At 47.4% G+C, this 22,691-nt stretch overlaps 1 protein-coding gene across 1 annotated transcript; it reads left to right on the top strand.

The window, feature by feature from the left end:
• Positions 1–10,296: 10,296 nt before the first annotated feature.
• On the top strand, positions 10,297–21,588 carry LOC144155264 (inositol monophosphatase 1). The gene is made up of 8 exons (XM_077686593.1): positions 10,297–10,586; positions 10,677–10,810; positions 10,905–11,009; positions 11,184–11,229; positions 11,992–12,100; positions 14,485–14,590; positions 17,946–18,097; positions 20,236–21,588. The coding sequence occupies exons 1-8, from the start codon at positions 10,518–10,520 to the stop codon at positions 20,340–20,342; spliced, it is 828 nt and encodes a 275-aa protein (XP_077542719.1). The 5' UTR covers positions 10,297–10,517; the 3' UTR covers positions 20,343–21,588.
• The last annotated feature ends 1,103 nt before the right edge of the window (positions 21,589–22,691 follow it).

Raw genomic sequence — 22,691 nt, 5'->3', positions numbered from 1 at the left:
AAACGTTATTTCCGTATAGTCTGCCTAAAAAGACTGCAAGATACAAAATATGACAGCTGAAATACGCGTATCAGCGGCGCAAATGACCATAAAAATATCAGAGATTTTGAAACCAGAATTGAGGGGAACGCGGCCATTACGGGCACGACCATATCATGTGATGTAGGTCCTGCTGCCGCACGCCTTGCATTTATCTGAATAGAGCCCTTGGTAACATCGGCTGTAAGCCACTGGATTGGGGAAGCAATCGGTCTGCAGCCGTCGCCACGCCACTGACTGCCATTTGCTCAGTGTCCTGTCTGGGGCTGGGTATTTTGCCCTTTCTAGCCTATAGTGGTCAATTATATCTCGATAGTACACCAGCCTGTCCCTGCCCGACCGTCGTAACGAGTGAGAGTCTGAGTTAAGAGGTTCGACAGCGGCTCGATCAACAAAACCTCGAGCCGCCTCGTGCGCACACTCGTTCCGGGCCAGGCCACAGTGGGCCGGTGCCCATATCAGTTGTATTCTGCCGACTCGCTCCATATTCAACCCGGAATTTAGAATTCGAAACGACTCGGGTGAGATGCATCCCCTCGCGTAGTTTAGTATGACCGACTTGGAGTGGCCTTTGGTCTTGGGGGACGCAATCATTGCCAGGGCAATGGCCACCTCCTCGCCAACCTCAGGCTTTCGTTTTAGGTAGGATTACGTGCGTTACCCCTCAGCAGAACCTGAAGGGGGATGACGAGAACAAAATAAACGCAATGATAAGGAGAGCGCACAAACAAGCTCTCGGTATACCTATAACAGCATGACGAACGCTTTGAAGCGCTGGGCCTCCATAACACCCTCAGTGAACTCATAGAAGCCCAGCAAACAGCACAAATGGAACGCCTTTCTATAAGAGTCAGACAGGGAGGAAAATTCTAGGTTCTGTTAAAATAAATTACAGACTTGCGCAAGGCACGGAATATCAATACCAGCGGAGATGCTGACCCACCTACATATCCAGTCACTCCCCAAAAACATGCATCCGGTACATAAAAAGGAGGGACGACAGGCCAGAGCCAGGGCTCTGCACAAAAGGTTCTCGAAAGCCGACGACGTGATGTACGTGGAGGCCGCCGAATATATCAGCCGCGCGATGCTATGGCCTTAGCGCTAGTGAATCGACAGGGCAATTGCATCACCTCCGGCTCAGTCCGAAGGACTGCAGCGGAGCTCGACCGGTTCTCCTGGCTGGCCGTACAGGAAAAAGCGCAGGGCCGGCCGCAATGTCACTTCCGCTTCATGGCTGTTTGCGCGACCCGCCGGCAGGTGCAGCGTCGCCTGCGACGGAGCTGTTTTAAAAGTTTAAAGCTAATTAACAACCACGGTGCTACCAGTCATGCCCCAGTTGGTTTGGTGGTGCAACGCCGCCTGTATAAACAGTGCCTAACGCGTGAGCGAAAAATGGCCAAACAGCCACTCTCCTGTTGCTCTCTCCTACCCTTCCCCGCTCCGTAGCCTTCCAGCGTGCTTTCGTGCCCGCCAGCCAGCGCCGCTTCTCGGAAACTATGAAAAATAGTGGAAAGTTTGTTTAGCGTTCCCGAGGCGGCGCTCCTACGCCTTCTTGTTTTTCACCATGCCTGTCTGCCTTGGTCTGTCACTGATAAAACTTCCTTTGTCACGAAGCAAAATCCCTTGCGCTGCCGCAGGCTGATGCTGGCTTTGCGGGTTTATCTACTCGGATCACAGGCCCTGAAATTTTCTGAGTGGGGCATCCCACCTCTATCCTCTCCGCATTTAGGTATTATTTTGACCCTGCTGTTCGTACTCCGCATCGGTACGCACTTCTAAAATTGAGGACTGTACTGTAGAAGCACCCGGACAGCGTGGCGGGATCCCAGCTGCTTATTTTTTTGTTTCCTATAATTTTCTGAAGTTTACAAGCACGTGATATTATTGGAAAGTAATCGTAGAAGTGAGCGCCTGAACAAAAAAAGTGCACGCAATTTTTTCTTCTCTAAATACTCCAGAAAGAAAAATATCAGTAAAATAATGGCTGCCCCATCCGAAAATATCGTTTTTCTGTTAGCTATATGTCTACCCGACAATCAGTATGTTCTTACACTATCTCAGTCCGCCTCCGTCTTTATCTTTGGAAAAATGCAGCAAGTATGAAGCGAGCGACACGTTGAACGAGATCCCCCAGTGCGCCACAGAACTAGCGCCCCGTCGCGGCTAAGATGTAAGCGAAACGGTCCTTGAAGCCCAACACGCAAGCTGACAGACACACGTCGTAGAAGTGGGTGCAGCGTTCGCGACTCGCGAGCAGTGACGTAAGGCGAGATGTCCGCTGGCACGCGCCACATAGCGGATCAGTGCCTGAACTAAGCGTTCCTACCCTTCCCATTGAAAAGCGCGCGACGCGTCAGGCAATGTTAATACAGGCGGCGTTGGGTGGTGCGTACTGTGCGTTGGAAGTAAATTTGGCCGAGGTGAAATTTGAGTGCAGTTGGCCGTTAAGCACAAGGGCGCATATAATTATTAGATAATTTCCTGAGAATACAGCTCACGGCATAAACCTTTCTGAACTCTGGTGTATATGAAAAGCGATAACAACATTGCAGAGGAAGACAGATTCGGAGTACGACTATTATTCACTCCTTTGTCCACTTCTCCCCAACTCTGTTGTCAGGAAGAGATATTGTACTAACGTACGTACGTCCCCAAATTGAGTGTGAGAGTGAGGAAGAGCGTGAGGCCTGGAGGGAGCAAAAACGTGTATTTGGGCCGAAAGAATAGGGATCTGCTTGCCTCGCTGCATATGTCGTCGAAAGACGACAGTCTCTTGGCACCCCTGACACGTAACTTCACTGTAACGTAACTGTCTCACCTCTCCCCCTCCAGGCCCTCACGCTCTTTTTCTCCCCGCTCGGTCCTCCATGGTGGTTGCAATGGAAGTGGGTTCAATCCAATTCAGTTTTCCCGCGTTCGCACATCTCGTGCCCAATCTGTGAAGACAGCGCATGTCTTTTTCTTGTTTTTTTTTTCTGCTAGGAACAGTACGTACGAGCGGACATATTTTGTTTTAGAGTTCGTTTTAAATGCAGAGCATTTCAGTAACTCACGATGTCACCCGCGTTGGCGTCCGTAGTCCGCGTCCGCATCGCTCCCCCTACTATATAAAAAAAATTATACTTGCCGGGATCAGGTTTCGATCCTACGACTCTGCGGGCGGAACGCAAGGTGCACGGTACTCTACCAACTGAGCCACAAAGCCGACACAGAACGGAAGGTTACGAACGTGCCTTATATCCTTCACTCATTCAACCGTCGGCCAGAGGTGCGCCCTCTCCCCCGCGTCCTCCTCGCCTTCTCTCCGCTCGCAACGCCCTCTCTCGCCGCGTTCGGTTCGGGCGCACAACAGGTGGGGACGTGCGCAACACCCTCTCTCGCCGCGTTAGGTTCGCGCGCAAGAACAGGTGGGGCGCTCGCATCGCGCTCTCTCGCCGCGGTCGGTTCGCGCTTAAACCACATATGTCGTTCGCGCGCGCTGCGGTCGCTAACATCTGTGGCGTGATCGTGACGTCAGCATCACGCGTTCGCGTGGTGGCGATTTCGGCGCTATAACACTCTCTCGCGAGGGGCATTGGATTGGATTCGATTGGATTGGCTTGGATTGGCTTTGGATTGGATTAAAGTGGATTGTGTTGCATTATAGCCGCTCCACGTTGCGTCATAGCCGCGGCAGGGGGTTCACGGCACGTTTCACCATCGACTTCATCGACAATGTCTACGCTGGAAGACAACAATTACAACAACAACAACCAATACGTAATCCATACGACTTGCAGGCGCGCCCCCCCGCAGAAATGCTCTGCATTTGATCGTGCTCCTCGCGAGGGGGATGTTTCTTTTATTCTCTATTCTATCTAAGAGGATCGCCATCCTATAGGATGGCGATCCTCTTTGGAGGTTTCTATCCCACCTATTGTTTTTAATTTTCTTCTCTAGGTCTCTCTTTTCCCTCCATAGGCCGATGATGCGGCTTTCGACTATCTCAAGCACCTCGTCCACCCCCAGCTCGTCCATGGCCGTTTGGGTGGCATATCTTCTATCGGTTCGTTACATGTACCTATATTCCTGACGGCCGGGCCTCCCAGTTATAAAGTTACTTTGTGCTTGCGCTTCTTCGGAACTGGAGTGCCGTCGCTAACCACAATTTCTATAAATTACTGCCTAGGTCTTTCCCGGTATCACACCACGTGGCCTCGATACCGCCGTGCGTGAGGGTCAGATCTGGCGTCGTGTCTGCTTACACGCTGTTACGCCTGAGTATTATTGCAAGCTCGCCTGCGTGCTACTGGTTCTGTGTCATCGCTACTCTCGTACCGCCATCTATTAAACCGTTAATTTTGCTCGCGGCTCTTCGTCGTCCGGAACAGAGGCAACTCTCCTGCTCGCAGCTCGTTCACCACGTACTACATGACGGAGGCGACGGAGCTCGGTTCGGGGACGCCTATTATGCCCCGTGTTGTACGTGCGTACCGTGTTGACCGGGACCCGTCTGGGCACTTGCGCATTCGTCGCGTTAGGGCGGATTAGTTTAACGGACCGGCCCTCGCCATTCCCGCGCATTCGTCACGGTGGAGTGCGCCTCCTCGACCTTCCCCCGCGCGCAGGCGCAGTCGGGTCCCGGTCAACATGGTAACTACGGAACAGACGGATCATACGCAGTGCTAAAACAGCGGACCCCCACAGAGCGAATATCAGGGGTCGAATTTACTGGGTGCCCGAAAGCATCCGGAAGGGCGCCGGAATATAGGCCTCCTGCGCTGCCCAGGGGGCGCTGCGCAAGCGGCTTCCGGGCAGTACTTCCGGGTAGTACAAAGCTGCGCGGGTCCCATAGGATCCCGTGTCGACGGAAGCAAAATGAGCTCGACGCTCCAGATTATTTTGCGACGTGGTCACCAGCTCATCCCCGACGCGTCCGATCTATTTCAGCGACCAACTTGGCATTAGGGGAAAAAGCTTTGCAGCGCTAAACACGTTTACAGCGCCGACGAAAGTGTCGGGACCGTGACGGCGTCTGCTACTCGCAGGTTCACCGATCGATGGTCGTACGAAGTGAAATTTTAAGTGAAATTTCTAGTTTAAACTAATACTCTAGGTGACAAAGACTTCTCAAAAACAGCCGATCAAAAAAGAAGAGTGACGCAATCGGCGATGATCGCGCTTTAAAAAGCCACCGAGTCCGGCGGACCGCAGGCTCGCCTGCTGCGGTGCGCCGCTCTTTTGCGTACCTGCACACTATGCGTGCACTTTCATTAAACAGTGCTCGTTTGCGTCGCCGTTACGAATACATGGTGCAGCGTTAGATTTCCGTTTTGTTGCGTGTCTCAGTGACAAAATGCCGCGACCGTCAGAAGCGTGAAATCTGTTTTGCGATTCCGAAATTAGTGGCCGTAAAACGAAGTGGTCAGGCGATCTAAGAGGCCGCTCGCTTTCCTTGTTTTCTCTCACTTTACTTAATTACGCTCTTGCAGCATACATTCCCAGTTGGCACTTAATAGTCTAGAATGAGGGTCAGCAACGGCCGAGTTCCATGCAGCCGACACGGCGGAGGGCTGGACGGCAAATTGGGTGGGAGGGGGAGGGCGTCTGAATGCAAAGAGAAAAATGGACGGCAAATTGGGTGGGAGGGGGAGGGCGTCTGAATGCAAAGAGAAAAAATTCAGCGAATTTCTAATATTTGACAATAATCTGGCGAAGTGTGAAGAGGGGGGGGGGAGGAATTCCACTGGAGGACGCCAATTCTCTGTTCTTGTCTCGCTGTCTAACTCCATTTGAAGTCAAAACTGGCGTGTCGGCATCAGATTCGACGACCCCTGCACTAGAAAACGCGTACACAGTCAGGGATGATCGTATGTAAATATTCGGGGCCCCGCGCCTTGTATGCGGCTGTGCTATGTGATGTTTTAGAAGTACACATCCCTGCAGGCAGCGGGCGTGTCATTTGGTGCATGTTTTGCGTCCTTTAATAGTGCTTAATTTGTTTATTTGGCGCTATTGCCCCACCTACTCGCAAGTATACATGTAACCTGCCGTTCGTAAATCGTGCGGCGTAAAACGTTACGCAAGAATCATTTAGTTTGCGAAAATACGAAACAAAATTTTCACTCGTTTCAAAGGCAGTGCCAGGCCAGCAGTGTCAGCTGAGTCGGCTGCGCAATTCTTGCGTTCGCTTGCATGCTCCCGCTGAAGCAACCTTTTGCAGTTACCTCAGGATATAGGATGGGCAGCGTTCCGTGTTTATGCTACTCGTGAACTTTCCTTTGTCGACCGCACGCAAGAATAAAAAACTGTAACTGTCCTCAAACAGTTAAACCACCCGACCTGGCGATACTGTCTCACGCCGCGACCACCGCGACAGCTCGCTCAAAAGAAAGCCGATAAATCGGCTTCTTTTAGCGGATATTATTTTGTTTAGCCTCTGCAACTACTTTAAGGGCTATTTCATACAGTATGCAGTCATTTAAACACGCCACAAAGCGCCACAACCAACTTTCACTCTGGCTTGTAATTGAAAACACATGGAGGGCGGCGAGGGTCGTCTGCTTTTGTACTACCCAGAGGCGTCGGCCGCTAGGGGCGCTGCATGTCGCCAAAACTCCAGCGCAGGAGGCCGGGTTGCGGAGCGAAAACACCACCCAGCCTGCGTCACGCGATTAAGTTTTGGCTATAATTCAGTGACGTCACGTAGACCCCACGCGAAATCAACCCCGCCGATGATTCCGGCACGCAGTAGAATTCGGCCCCTGCAGCAGGCACATTGGCTTTTCTCATTGCTACACATCAAGGCTGCCAAATATTGCTCTGGTGATGAAAGGAAACGATGAATTATGTGTTTTAGATGCAGAGCATCTTATAGCGGCGGCCTGTCACTCGTCGTCGGTGCGCGCCGTCCGTCCGCACCCGCCAGCTGTGCGATAACGCGCGCTCGTACCCTCCTCTCCCCTCCTCCTCTCCACTCCGTCTGTGCGCTGTCGCGCTCCTCCCTCCGCGGCTCCACCCCCACCAGCTGTGATAAGCGCGCATGCGCGCGCCCTCTCTCATCCTCCTCTCCACTCCAGCTGCTAGCGCGCGCTCGCACCTCCTCTCCCCTCCTCCTCTAAGCGTCGTCTTCGGGTTGGCGCGCTTCTCCCTCCGGGTGCGCGCTCTCTTAATCGCTCTCTTAGGCGCATTCTTAGTCTCATACATTCAAAGTACTCAAGCAATGTGTGATGATGATGGTAACCATTCGCAATTTAATACGAAATAACAACGTAACAACACCCAACAACGTAATACCGTAATTAACAACGCAATTAACGCCGGTATAGCAACAAAGATGCTCTGCATCCTCACGACCCCCCTCGGGGAGGTGCGGGTAATTTTTTGGTGGCATACCTTAAGTGCAAAGTTCGGCCAAAATGTTTGCGCCTGATTCTTTCATTGAATCAACCAGAATCAGCCCTTTATCCTCTCATTTGGCTTCGTGTGTGGGCAGAAAAACAGAGACAACGCCCGCCGGCAACGCTGAACGCAAGCGAGTGGACCATTGGCGGTGAGCACGACCACGGGCGGCGTTGCGAAGCACGCCTCCGTGACGTCGGCTTAGGGATTCTCGCATTTGTCGTCTGCTTCCCTCGAGCTCGCTCTCCCTGCTGTTCCTTTGCGCTCGGTTGACGCCTGATGCTTGTCCGTCCCAGATTTTTCGTGTGCGCAACTTTTCATCCTAATAATAGACTTAAAATCGCATGCACTGGCTGAAGGCGTCAGTAAAAATGTAGTTTTGGACACCCCCACGGAGGAAACATTGCCGGCGTCGCCCCATTCCTTACGAAGCCGGTCTTGTGCGGAGCGCGAAGAGTAGAAGCTATAGGCGTCAACTTCTGTATTAAGCAATCTTTCGAACAAAGGGTACATCCAGCTAGCTCCCAGCTGCTACTAACTGACAACAGCGAAAATACAAGACCAAAACAAATTCCAGGCCTCCGGGGCTGTCGGCTTTAGCAGACGGCATTACGATTCCCGGTAATCATTAGTACGGTGAAACAGTTTTTGCAATCTTTCCGAACGCTCGAAAGTATTGTATCTCATCACTTTACGTTGTCATGGCATGAAAGTATGCCGAAATGCACTATGGGCTGCAAAAACTGTAGGTTGAGTTCCAAATAACCCACTGTGTGTAAAGGCGTGTGCTGGTTTTATACCAGCTAGGCTTAACCAGTATGGACGTTTATTAAGCAAAACGAGTCACGTCTACGGTAAATATACAGTAACACTATGTTTTTTTCAGACCTGGAGGGATATTTAGGTACCTTTCCCACAGCCATATCTTCCCAATATTCAGGTATGCGTTATAGAAAAACTGCATGAAGAGGAGGGGGAGGAGAAAACTTTATTTAAGAGTAAAATCAAGCTGATTAGTGGGCCGGGTCCTCAGTCCAGGACAAGAGATTAATTTTCTTCAATTCATACAACGCCATCCCGAGTAGACAAGGATTTGTTCTTTACTCCCAGAAGGGTTGGAAAACAATAAAGAGCTGCTTGGAAAAATTCGTCGGTTTCGATTCTTGTAATATATGCACGTATACTATTAATTTCGTTCGTTAGCGAGTATATCAAGCCTTAAACACCATAATCATGTTTTAATTGTTCGGGTTGAGAGTTGGGACGTTGTCATCCCACCGCTGACAACCCGTTGTTGCGTACGGGAAGGCCGACCCGAGCCGAGCTCCATCGCCTCCGACATACGTGTGGTAGCGTGGTTTGAAGCGAGCGGCCAGCCAATGTTGCAGCCGTGAAGAAGTCCAGAAGCCGTAGGCAAAATGTAACTTGTTTACTTCATAGCGGGAGATGTGCCGAAGCTAAAGAACAATGCCCCGATGGGCGAGGTTACAGTACAGGACTCGAGCAGAGTGACAGCATTGATTCACTGCTCAAACAGGAATGATCTACAGCGCTTGGAGGGGTCTTATTTATACCCAAAGCGCTAACGGTCGAAACAAGCGTTCCCTCTAGATTGTGCACCCGACACGAACGACACAGACACACACAATTAACACTCTTTCCAAAGTTCGTGAGCAGTCGCTAGTAGCGGCGCACGCTTAGTCCGAGAGAGGGGTGAGAGCCGGAGGTCTCCGCAGCGGACGCGGGGCTTCTGCATCCTTAGGGAAAGTTGAAGCGTGCCTCGTCTGCCAATGTCGGTTTGAATCGCGTCGCCGATAGATGGGCGCCAGAGATCCAGGCACGTCGGAGCTTGCTGCAAGCGTGAGTTACCGACAAAGGGGGCCTGCTTGAAAGGCGCACGTAGTGGAGGCTTCGCCGCACAGCCGAGGAGTATTGAAACAAAGCCCAGCGGTGGGCTCATTCGTAACAAGAGTCAGTTCGTCATCTTGGTTACGATAGAAATTCGAAGCACTAATGCTACCTTCGAGTACTCTGGACAACGTTGTTTGGGGCGCGATCGCGGTGGCGTAGCGCAAACCTTTCCGTTGAATTTGCACGTGAATAAACAACGCACGCTGCGGATATATGCACCTTCTTGCACCCAGTCATAACGAAAGCCAATTTGTGAAGAAGGCAATGTGTGCCATACAGCCTGAAGATCTTTGTGAGCCTCCCAAACATCTCCAAACCTACCAATAAAACGTTTGTGGCGGTACAGAAAAATAATGCGTTGGGCACAAAAAAAAAAAAAAAAAACATTCATCTGATGCAAGTCAACATACAAAATAGGAGACAGCCGCTTTATTTCCTAGCTGTGCGATGCGCGTGTAGGGGTCCGCAGCTTGGTACGTAGCATTAGAATAAGAGCACCTCAACAATACTGTAGGGAAGCCTACGCATTTTGAATACTTGTAGAGGAGCTCTGAGCGCTGAACCTCGCGAATGAACTAGAAAGGACGAGTTACACACGATCTTCTGACCGATGCTCTGAAGGAAGTTCTCTCTCTCCTCGTGTGTTGCAAACTTGTGCGGGGCACAGCTTAAAATTACTCAGATGTGTCAGAAGCTGAAAAAATGACTGAATTACTACAAAAACGCTTTTCATGCACTAAGACATCAAAGCGGGCGGCTTTTAGAGCAGGCATTGCTGCCGCTCACAGGCGGAGTGTAGCAGACGACAGCGGCGCGAGTCCCTAAGCCGACGTGCTTTGTTTTTTTCCCATTTTTCAGTTATTTATTTTGCAAAATAAGGAGAATAATTGCTGTTTCAACCTGATACGAAACGCTTAGCAACAAGTTGGTGTCACCGCTGTAAAGCCATTGTCATCAGCAAGCCACCATTCGACAGGAAAAAGAAAACATGAAGGGAAGAAAAACCAGAAAAACGAACAGACGACGGCCAACGGCACGATCGTAGCAACGGTAGATCCTCCCTGTTCTGTGACGGTAGCAAAGGAAGTGCCCGTAAAGTGTCGGTGCCGGCAGTGAAGCTGCTCCTGCATTGCCTGTGTCACTCGTTGTTTTATGATTGCTGCGCTCTACTGGAAACTATAGTTATGGTCACCGAGCGAGACATTGAAGGATTCTTTTCCGATGCCCTGGTACTCGTCAAGGCAGCCGGAACGGTAAATCCTGTGGTGTCTTTGCATGCGTAATCTCATTACGATTGACATGTCGTATGCTCCCTCGTAACACAGTGCACAATTTTATGACAGGTTGTTCTAAAGGCAATCGGCGAAGGAAAACAGATCGAAACGAAGTCTGAGTTCACTGATTTAGTCACGCAGTATGATAAGCAAGTTGAGCAGCTGCTCATCGGTGGGCTCCGAGAGAAGTATCCGAACCACAAGTAAGAGAAACCGCTTCGGTCCCGCTCGAAGCTCCCGTGTTTCGGGATCAGTGTGCCTCCTCTGCCGTGCTCACTGTTTTACTTGCTTCTCAAGGTTCATCGGAGAAGAATCGGTGGCTGCGGGCATCAAAAGCGAACTTACGGATGATCCGACGTGGATTATTGACCCCATTGATGGGACCACGAACTTCGTGCACGGGTATGTCGCCCATTGTACAACGCTGTTGTAGTAATAATGGCAGTGCGTTCATATTAATGACGCAGTGTCATGTAAAAAGTCCACTATGTTTAGTGGCCCTTAAAAAAAGATTGACTTCACTAATGAGTGACAAGTTTATAACAAAGCGCACGTGCTGCATGTCTTTGCATCCAGGTTTCCGGCTGTAGCTGTATCGGTTGCGCTGGCCGTTAAAAAAGAGGTGAGATGTTACTCCGCTTTTTTTTCTTTTCTGATTCCAAACCAAAACAACTGTTTGGGTTTGGAAGGTTTGAGACGGGGGGGGGGGGGGGGGGGGTAAGCACTACAAATGTTTGCACAAACACTTGTGAAAATTCACAATTAGAACACATACAAAAAATTCTGGTTTAATACTTCTCCTGAAGGAATTGGTCAGGTCACAGATAGATGCGGCGTAGTGGCATTCACAAGCAACTTTGGCAGCAGCCTAACTCATAAACAGCTTACCGTGCTTTTGCCTCGAGCTATTGCGCCACCAGTGAAGGTGAATCAGAAGAAAGTTGGTGTGGGGGTAGGTACTGTGTGGTGCCTGTACATTTGGACATATTTTTCACAGTATATCCAGGCATACATCTTATTTTGTGGTTAAAAAGTAAATAAGGTCTGGTTTTTAAAGAGAAAGGGAGGTGAGGTTCTGAACATTAATGTCTTTACTCCTGGGAGAGAAATCTGCAGGCCAGTACGCATTTCTGTTACTTTCTGGGCTTGGATTTGAGGTTTGTTTTCTGAAATATAGTTAACTGATTGATCCCATGTATGTCTGCTTTAAAAACATCACACATAGATTACAAGCCCCTTAAGGTACAGAGAAGCTTGGCATGGTATATCTCTGTATTCTTTGCATGCACTATTCGCCCATAGTGAATGCCGGATACCTGATAAGCTTGCAGTTCTAATTGCTGTGTGTGGCTTATTTTCTTTCTTTGCCTTAAAATCTCTGCAGATTGCACTTGGTATTGTGTACAATCCAATTTTGGACAAGATGTACACGGCAGTCCGAGGAAAGGGCTCATTCTGCAATGGCAGCAAGCTCAAAGCTTCTGGGCAAACTGGTGAGGCTCACATGTTACGAATGTTCAGCATCAGATTTAATTACATTACACCCTGCAGCGGTCCATTAATAAAATCAGGAATGGAAATTTTTAATCTCCCTGGCATCACTTGTTTTTTACTAGCACGGATCTAAACAAAACAATAGGGGAGACGAGGGCGTCCGCAGAACTTTTTGCCAGGGGGGGCATCCATTAGCGAGGGGGGGGTAGGGCGGTATGGTTGGATAGCACCAAGAAGGCGCTATTTGTGGTTACAAAAATTACGAACAGCGAATTAGAACCAGACTTGGGAAATATACATTGGATTTTATTACCGAACAAAGAAATAAAGTTAATAAAGAAAATGCGAAAAGTTACTGTGTCTTTGTAAAGAAGAGTGGTCAGTCTCGCTGCGTGAGGGTTCTCGACTCACGCCAAGTGATCACCAGCACACAGAACAATACGTTCACATATATACAACTGGACTCCGTCAATCTTCCTTGAACCCGCCGCGGTGGCTCAGTGGCTAAGGCGTTGCGCTGCTGAGCACGAGGTCGCGGGTTCGATTCCCGGCCGCGGCGGCCGCTTTTCTGATGGAGGCGAAAAGCAAAAACGCCCGTGTGTACGAGATTTCGGCGCACGTTAAAGATCCCCAGGTGGTCAAAATTAATCCGGAGCCCTCCACTACGGCGCGCCTCATCGCCTGCGTTGCGTCGGCGCGTTAAACCCTACTATCAATCAATCAATCTTCCTTGAATAGCAGCTGCAGGCGCCTCGGGTTTTTCTGGGCAAATTGTGAGATGACATGTGTGATGAAGTCGGTTGAAATGGATCACACACTAAAGATACTACTGGCCTCTCTGACTTTCAATGGCGTACAGGCGTACAAGCTTTTAAAGAGCTGATTTATGAGTTTTGTTTCGGGGCTTGGGTGGTGCCGACATTTCGAAATTTCGAAGGAAAGGGTGTACACGGTGATGGGATGGCACGGGAAGATGTTTCCTCTCCCTACTAAGTGTAGCGGTGAATATTTTTTGCTATATATAGCTGCAAATTTGTCCGAAAACTGAAGTTCTTGCGCTAAGACTGCATAAATCTAGAGTTCAGAAAAAACAAAACAAAAAAACGTCATACCTTTCAGAATTGTTCGCTATCTTCAATAGCCAGCACAGGCAGTCTGTTTCACTGCCGTCACATGACCGGCAATGTTAGTCAGCGTCTGAAGTGTAATGTTGACCGCAGTCCTGAAGGGCGTTACATACAGATACGCAAGACCTGAGTGTGCTAATCATTGGAGTAGCGTGGATTGTTGCGCTAGTTGGTTCACGTAAATAATTAAAAAAACTTTGCGCTAAAGGACGAGACAAAGGAGAGAACGTCGGTGTCATTCTCTCCTTTGCTGTGCAGTTTTTTGTAGTGCATAAAAATATCCGAATCTCCAGGGGGGGGGCAGTTGCCCCCCCCTTGCCCCCCCTTCCGGACGCCCATGAGGGGAGATGATAGCTTTTTTTTTTAATGTTTCCATTTAAATGAACAATATTGACGATGTGGAGCAGCAGAATCAATAAGTGCATTTTTATATGGCCTAAAGGCACGGAGTAAGAGCAAGACAGGAGGGGAAATGGCGTACCCTAGGGTGGCCAGACAACGTTACAAGCGTTTGGCCTAAATTAAGCGAGGGACGTCTGTCGTGGGAAAAGAAACTGCGTGGCCACCATGATTGGCATTTCGCTGCACAGCCCCAGAATGAATTGTGGGCACTATCATTTCATCTATCAGGTGTTGCTACCCTCATCTTCGTTCTTTGAAGCTTTGTAGTCCGCATCGGTTTCCGTTGTGACATTACCTGGTTGCTCGCCCACACCCGCGGCAGTGGGCTGTTTCACCTATTGTATTGCTCTGTGCCTAAAGATTTTTACTTGCGCTTGAGTTATCTGGGTGAAAGATTTCCAACATATTAACTTTCGCAATTATATCCTACATTAATGCATGCCACCTTGCGTAAAGGTTCAGTAGAGTTAGTGTCGCTGCTGCATTATTTTGGTACGGCAGACCTGGATGCGATACAGCGGTGGGAGCCATAGGTGTGAGTGTACTATGCAAGAAGGAGGGAAAGGTGCAGAAGGCTCTACTTGGGTCCGTTATCTCGCTGCGCCACCTGATTCCGGCAGTCGCAGCGAGCTAGGACGACAAGGCGAGCCCATAAAGTGCTCTGCACTTAAAAGGACAAGTGGGAAGGGCTTGACTGAAAAAGTGAGGGCATGGTGCTTTCTAGGGATGCCCCAATGAACTACACGGGATTCACAAACTTGTACTTGAAAATAACTTGGTTTCTAAATGCCTGGCTCTCTATAAGCCAAATAGTATTTGTGGAAAGCTTTGCTAACATCCTTCTTTTTCTTTAGAAATTTCCAAGGCCCTGGTTGTTACTGAAGTAGGAAGCAGCAGAGATCCTGACCATATGGAGTTTGTCTTTCGCAACATGCGCAAGGTTGGCCACAAAGCACAAGGGTATGATTGACTGGAGCTGCAGTAACAATGCTTGTTATTTTTGTGTGTGTGACTTGCTTGCTCACAAGCATTTTTGTTTCTTACTGGACTGTGACAAGAGCTAAGCACTTCGTAGAGTTCAGTTTTTAATGATGAAACGAATGTTAAATATGCTCACATAAGTCCGAAACCTCAAAAATGAAACTCATAGGTACATGCCCATAACAGAAATAGAAAGGAGGCTTTATTGGCATCTGAATCTGATAAAACAGTGGCAGACTTGCTTGCATGTAAACCTACCTGCTTTTTAAGAGCACCCACACAAGACCCTTGCCTTACCTTGTGTAAAACAGCCATGTAAGGCTGGAAACCTCAACACAGTGGCTGAAAATTCGGAAAGAAAAATAATAGTGCAGTCAAGGGCTGTCCTGAAGCACCAGTCCTACCAGAAAGAAGGAGGAATTCTCCACAGCATTGGCTTAACTGCTCTTTCTCTTGAGTGGGGGCAAAGCAGGTACACTTGTTAATACCTGCAAGGGTTTTGTGGCCACCGATTGGCACGAAGATCGCACACATGATGCCACAGAGCTGTATAGGCCGCCAACTACTGTGGCAATTAGCTCTTGCATATAGCAAACCCACCTGTTCCACTTGGAAGTGGGAAGATGGGTTAGAATAATGCCATGCACTGACTTCCTGTGCCCCGTGTGAAAACATAATTGGCTTCCTTGCAGTCGAACCTTTATCCCTCATTTCTGTAGGGGTGTGTTAGGGATCTTTGAAATGTTAAAGTCAAAACAGTGATGTCCATGGCATAAATGCAGCCGTGACCCCGAACAGACGTGTTTTTTTTTTCTGGTACAAAACTGCCTGACACCCCAGTCGCATTCATTTGTGTAACAGCTAAGCCCACCCAAATGAAAAAAAAAAGGTAGTGCAACTCTTAGACAAGTATATGTAGTATCTGAACTGTGCAGCAGCTTGTTGAGCTGTACTGCTGTTTTGGTATTAACGTGCAAATTATAAAAGTGATAGCAAGTATGGAGGAATCGCAACATCATATGGTCGTGCGGCAGCCTTTCAAGGTGTTAGTCTCGCCCTCCTTTTGCTGTGCTGCCACTGAAATGCAGTAAGATGCGGGGGCCGCTTCTACAGCTGGTTCTGTTCACTACTGCTCTGTTTGGCCTTGGAATTATGGCAATGGCAATGGTTGTGCCATATTCATTGCAACAGTTCTTATGCTTACGAAATGGTGGACTTTTTGTAGTCTACTTTGTGTTTGGTGACCGGAGCATTTTTTCCATGCTTAGAAATAAACGAATCCGGAAGTTCTCCCCCATTTATTTCGCGCCTTTCACGGTCTGGAGTATTCTGACGAAAATCAGAGCTATGGTAGCACTTCTCATTTCTAGCTGCAAACAGGGAGATATGTTCGCAATCGTATGCACATATTTTTTTAAGGTGAAAGCCCGAAGTGCTCTATTCTGTTAAAAACCTTCACCGTTATTATTCAGTACAGGAAACTGCCGCCACTTTAAAAAGTAAATAAGAAACACGATTGAGTTTAGGTGGGATTTGAACCTGGGTCTCCAGAGTAGTCGCTGAGCGTGTTACCACCGTGCTGTCTCCTCTAGTTTACAGCTATGGAACAAAGGTTAAGAATAGTTCGTGCCAGATGACACATGAACATGGCGGCACGTGAGTAGAATAGGGGCTGTGCAGAACTCCAATCCTGGGAAAACCATGGCAGGTGTTAACAGTGTGCTTTTTAAATCAATCTGGGCCAAAAGACGTAGAAATGAAAGTGAAGCAAGAGGCACAAACACGATGTAGCAGTAAAGGAGCCTGTCGATGTAATCCTCGCCAAAGATGAAGAAATGAATGCAAAGGAAGAGATGCAAATACAAAATATCAGTAAACTCCTTGATATCACCTTCAAAGCTCGGGAGCAGACTTCAGTACACCAAAGAATTCTTTCCAGAGGCCTTATGCTCATGAATTTTTCTTGTATATATTTTAACTCGTAACACCCTGCAATAATGCTTTTGTAGTGCTGTAGATGTTCAAACAAAATAACTAATCACTCAAGCTTTGAATATTTGATGTCAATATTTGTGATGTAGCTACTCGTTGACTGGAAAATAAGTTGTGGCATTGCCACTTGTCATTATGCTTTTCGTTGTCTTATAGCTCTTTAAGGGGCTGTTGTCTCCTCCCCGTCGGCTACAGTGAGCACTTGTGTTCCACATGCTTGGTCTTTGGGCTAGAGGCACAGCAGTGCGAGGCATTCCTTTAGAAAGTGCATTGCCATGTGATGTGCTTATATTCTGCTCCGTGCTTGGCTTCACCAGAACCAATTCTGTTTTCACTTGCTAATTGCGGGAGACTCCTGGCGGTGGACCCAAGGCTTCTGAAAAGTAGCCTTGCTGGCCTCTCTTCGTTCCATGCCTTAATTAAGCTATCCCTCCCATCACACTTCCCTATTGCCCCAAATGTTCAATATGGATTGCTTAAATTAAAGCCTCTGGGGGTTGCTTGGATTAAAACCTGATAAACTTACAAATTGGCAGTATTTATTCTTATAAGTGTTCAAAATGAATTTTTATGTTTGTGAACGTGTATATTTCGTAGCTCAGGACTTTAAAAGTAGTAAGCAAGGGATCTGATCCAGGAAGCCAAGTTAGTGTCCACTGACAGTAGTGATTGTTTTGCCACAAATCCAGGAACGCAAGGTGAAGCTTGAAAAAAGCCTGCAAGTAGCATAAAAGCGTGTCGAGTCTCTAGTCAAGGGCACGATTCAGTGTCCCTTTCCGTGCCTGAGGGAGGGTTGACAACAGCAACCTTGTCGGTAGCATTTCGGCTAGCGTACCCGCAAATTTTCCCGCCATTTTTTCGCGGGGCTACCGGGGTTGCCAGACCAGGACTGCCCTTTGTTGATTAGCTCGTATCATCCGTAAAGGCCGCGGATCTGTCAGCCCTCTCTGGTTATACCCCTGCACGCTCGCGCCGCGGGCTCGGGCTCGAGCCCTCCCCTTTACGGACTGCCTTTACGGGCCCCATACGTTTTGTAGTACCTCCTGTGGGGACGAAGCGAAAAAAAAAAAAAAAAAAAACACGCTCGAGCCCGAGCCCACGGCGCGAGTGAGCAGGGGTTTGTAACCAGAGCGGGCTGACAGATCCGCGGCCTTTACGGATGATGCGAGCTAATCTTCAGAGGGCAGTCCTGGTCTGGCAACCATGGTAGCCCCGCGAAAAAATGACGGGAAAATTTGCGGGTACGCCAGCCAAAATGCTACCTATGTCTGACCAGCTGCATGCATTTGGCAACCATTGACATGCTTGTTAACTGTTTATGCTTTTCAATGCAACGTTGCAGGATGCGCTGTATGGGCTCTGCTGCAATGAACATGTGTTTCGTGGCCACTGGGGAGGCAGATGCCTACTATGAATTCGGCATTCATGTTTGGGACATGGCGGCAGCAGCATTGATTGTGACCGAGGCTGGAGGCGTAGTCATGGACACACAGGGTAAGCTAAGCTATTGGCTGGCAAAACATCATAAGTCAAAACAAACAATTAGTGCACAAACATATCCTAATGACCAACAGCATTAATGTTTTAGCTCTGTTATGGTCTACTCAGCTAGCTATTCAGGTTCCCAGTCATCTGCTAGTCCCACTGTGTGTGCACATGAATGGTAAATGGGCTGAAACAGCAGTTGGAAATTGAAGATTTGGAAACCATGAGAAGTAAGAACAATGCAGGACTTTTTTGAGAAGAGCAGTTCTAAATGGGGAAGAAAAAATATATTTGATCGTTAAGAGTAAAATTCACCAAATCTCTGGCTGCGCTTTTCTTTTTGTGCCTTAACTATTTTAACTTGTTTTAAAGAGTTGTGGATGCTACAAGAGCGACCTGAGTGAGCTTAATGGTTTTTTATCCTCAAAATCGTACCGACTCGCAGTTTTGGTTTCATTCATGAATAGCAGTGTCGTACCAGATTGCATGAATGTTCTTGGGCATGTGATATTTTCAAATCTTAATACAGTGAGCCTGCTTTGTCTGCACACAAGTGCAGTTCTTTTGTGAAGATGTCTTGCTCATTCATCACAGCGGTGTACCACCCAGCTTAGTGTTCCACAAATTCTGTAGGTAGCGAACCCATAAGGTTCAGTGGGCTCTTCTGCTTCCAGTGCAAAACAAGGGCAAAAACGGGCAATGGCCAATACTGGGGATAGTCATAGGTGTTGATGAGCTCTGAAAGTGGAGGCGGAGTCTATCAGTAATGGTGGGACTTCTTCAATTTGGTGGAGGGGCAAAGGAGTAAAACCTGCATCGTCTTGTTACCTGTTAGTATGTTAGTGTTAGCCGACATACAGTACACAATTTTATTTATGCAGCTGTTAAACCTTGATGTCTGTAGTTTTGTATCTGTGGTGTATTTTCATGCGTTAAATGTTTGTCCTGCTTTAAGTGGCATTTACGTGACTGCAGTGATAACTCGTATAGAACAGTATAACCTCATTACAACAGACCACGATAATGATCACGACTTCAATCTGCTGTAAAAGAAGCATAAACAATCCAAATACTGTTACTACAGACTTTGATGGAGTCATACATAAAGTCTGTTATAACAAAAGTTCTGACTTTTAAAATGTTAAAGACAAAACAAACAAGAAAAGTATGCCAGTCATTTCCAAATGTTCAATTACAACTGAAACAATTTGGTATTGAAGGCTGACAATCCTTCAGGATGACTTGGGTTTTTCGGCTGTTTCATCCTTCTGCGGGGCTACGAAGCGCGCCACAATATCACATGCATGTGTCTTCTCACATTTGCTGTGCTCCTGTTGTATGGCTCCCTCTCCATCTTTTCATTCACTCCTACTTTTATTAGCTCTACTCTTTCTATTCATTACCCTACACTTGCATTTCCATCGTCTCCACATGAATATAAGAGAAGTGCAAGTAAAGGTCTTGATGCTGAGCTTGGAGATTTAGCCACTGTATGGGGGATTACATGATTCTGTTTCAACTGTGGCAACTTTCATATATGTAGGCATCTGATCTGTTGCACTAACATTATTAAATTTCAAATCCTAGCACTTGACTGCTACTTACGCATACTGCGAGTGCATGACTGCACACATAAAACAGTGCTAGTTTTTGGCAAGCAGGAAGTTTCACTCCTACGTATTCACAATTATTTTTAGTTGTTTCAAATTGTTTTTGTTTGATCACCATTGTAAATTAGAAACACAGACACCGCAAACGTATCAAATGAAAGGTTGTCTGCATCTGGAAAGTCCACTGTAGAGGTGCAAAAATGGACTTTCTAGCCTTTCAAACTAGTCTGTTATGTCAAAATGTATGTTGCAACAGAACCTGCAATAAAAGAAGTTTAATCAATGGCACAGATAGGGATACGTATCGAACATCGCAAATCAGTATGTTATATCCGAATATCTGTTGTAGCCAGGTTACACTGTACTAGAACATAAAGCAAAGTGAAAACAGTACCTGGATGCTGCTGTGGCTGCATTTCTGGCTAAAACTTGTTCGGTTAGCGATTCACCTTCGATAGAATAAGCTGCAGTGTAACGAAAACATTCATTTTTACAGTCGTAGCTGAATCTCGTAATTGCTCCTGTTTCTGTTTTCAGGTGGCCCCTTGAAGCTGATGCATCGGAGAGTCCTGTGCGCCGGCTCTCAAGCACTGGCGAATACGATCAGCCAAAATTTGGATCACATACAGCTTGAGAGTGATTAGGGACACTTCAAAATTCGGTCACGGGAGATGTAGTAATAAATTGACAGAGAAAAGGTTAATATTCTTACCTCTTTAGAGCCTTCATTGCATGTGCTCATTGTGAAGAGTTGGGCATTATTTAAGTATGATACCTTACTGAACAGAAAGACTTTATGAATGCTAGGATTTTATTTTAGATGTACAGGTATTACAGGAGTTCCATAAGTCCATAATAGTTCCATAAGTCAGTAATGAGCGTGAACATGATATTTATAGGGCTAAGTCTTGAACTGTTTCTTTTCTTTCGGGAAGATAGAAATTTGAACCAGCCTGTTGTTTGGGATTTTTACACAAGACAGTGCTGAAAGGTCAATATTGTCGCCTCCAGATTTTTGTTATTTTTTTGGTCTCTAAGGTGGTATCTGTCAAGTCTGAAAAGCGTGATGGTTGTAGTATTAATTGCGTAGACGAATAAAAAAATCTCACAACACGCAGATGGATGCTGTTGTGTTTAGCGGCGGTTGCAGTCATGGTTTTAGGCAAGAGAGTAGGGCAGTATGGTCAGTGGGCAGTGCATTTGCAGCCTCTTCCACCACTTGACAGTTTCGATAAGTTTCAGCCAGGAAGATCGAAAAAAATTGGTCGTGATAAGTTTTGGTCATGATAACGTCGTGATATAGTCGCAGTGCCTCCTTTGTTTACAGACATAATGTCTGTTAGAATGCCGACATCTCTTTATGATACATATTAGAATACACCACAAAACAAAGGACAAAACACACTAGAAAGAGATGAGCTTTTTCAAGTGCTTTTTCATGTCATTTTCCTGCCTGGCGTGTTTTGTTCTTTTTTTGCGCTAAGTTTGGATTCGTACCAACTTGCCGTATTGCTACTTTTTTGACCATGCTACTTTTTTTACTTTGTGCTTTAGGTAAATTCCTTAGCTTAGAAACTACCTTGTAATATTTTTGTCATGACCTGCTGTTAATAAAATTGGCAATGGCCTGCTAGTGTGTAGCTGGTAAAACTGCAACTCTCTGTTACTACAGAACTCTTCTCGTGTATGATAAGACCGTTTGTTAGTGCTACGGGACCACACTGTTGAAAGAGAAAGACGCTGCTTTCCTTTGCGTACCCCACACTGGTCTTTCTTTAATTTAGCTTTTTAGTTCTATTTACAGTCTTTGTGACTTATTTACAAAAGTTTTGTATGTATAATTTAAAGGTGCTAATAAAATATCCCAATTTGTCTTTCCTGCATTGTCAACCGCTGTGTTGTCAATCCATGGAGACCAGTGTCATTGCACACTGGGAAGATTTTGAATGTGTGAGAAAGATGCACTGGACAGAGTGGGTCTGCATCACAACTGTGGATACATGGCAACCTGGCATCAGTGCCGGCAGCGTGGAGCTTTGTGCTGGTGTGGTTGACCTTCGGGTTGTAGTGCCTTTGACTACTGGACTTTGTTCAGTGGGGCATTGCATGTGATGAAATGTTCGGCACTACTCCTTGTGGTGAACATGATTGGGCAATATTGCTTCTTATAGGCCAAGTGCACTCAAATTTCACCTCGGCCAAATTTACTTCCAACGCACAGTACGCACCACCAAATCAACTGGGACATGGCTGGCAGCCCCGTAAAATGCGTTGTTAATATTTATAAACATTTAAAAGAGCTCCGTTGCAGGCGACACTGCACCTGCCGGCAGATCACGCACACAGCCTTGAAGCGGAAGTGACATTGCGGCCGGCCCTACGCTCTTTCCTACGGCCAGCCAGGAGAACCGGTCGAGCTCCGCTGGGCGCGCGTCTCCTAGGTCTGTGACGAGGGTGAAGTGTTGTGCGTAGGTTTCCTCTGGCCGGCCGGCCGTGTGTGGCCGCTCGCTTGCCAGCTGGGCCAGCTGGACTGTCACTTCAGCCTGGCTGCAATGGCCGCACTCTTCTCAATTTCAGTCTCAAAATATACAATTCTTTATGGCCGTTTGCGCCGCTGATACGCGTATTTCAGCTGTCATATTTTGTGTAGTGCAGTATTTTTAAGCAGACTGTACTGAAATAACGTTTTCAAGACGTTGAAATTTTGAGTGCAGTTGGCCTTTAAGTGAACAACTTGAATGAAGTGTACAACTTTTCTCAGTAGTAAACAAGAACAAATTTGTACACACATGTAAGTAAACTCGTTTTCCTCGCATCCCAGTTGTAGGTGGTGGTGGTGGTCAGAACATTTTTATTAGATGCGACTGCATCTCATTCACTCGCCTTGTCCATGCAGCGATGTCGGCGTTGTTGTTCTCCTCGCCGCGCGAGCTGTGCTCTCCGCCGCTCACCCCCTCTCCTCTCCGATGCCCCTCTCTCGCGAGGGGCATTGG

This window comes from Haemaphysalis longicornis, unplaced genomic scaffold (assembly GCF_048455015.1).
Source record: "Haemaphysalis longicornis isolate Haplotype H1 unplaced genomic scaffold, Haemaphysalis longicornis Haplotype H1 scaffold_1, whole genome shotgun sequence".
NCBI classification, from domain to species: Eukaryota; Metazoa; Arthropoda; class Arachnida; order Ixodida; family Ixodidae; genus Haemaphysalis; species Haemaphysalis longicornis.
The sequence above is the reverse complement of the archived record's forward strand: the minus strand, read 5'-3'. Positions and strand labels throughout refer to the sequence as shown.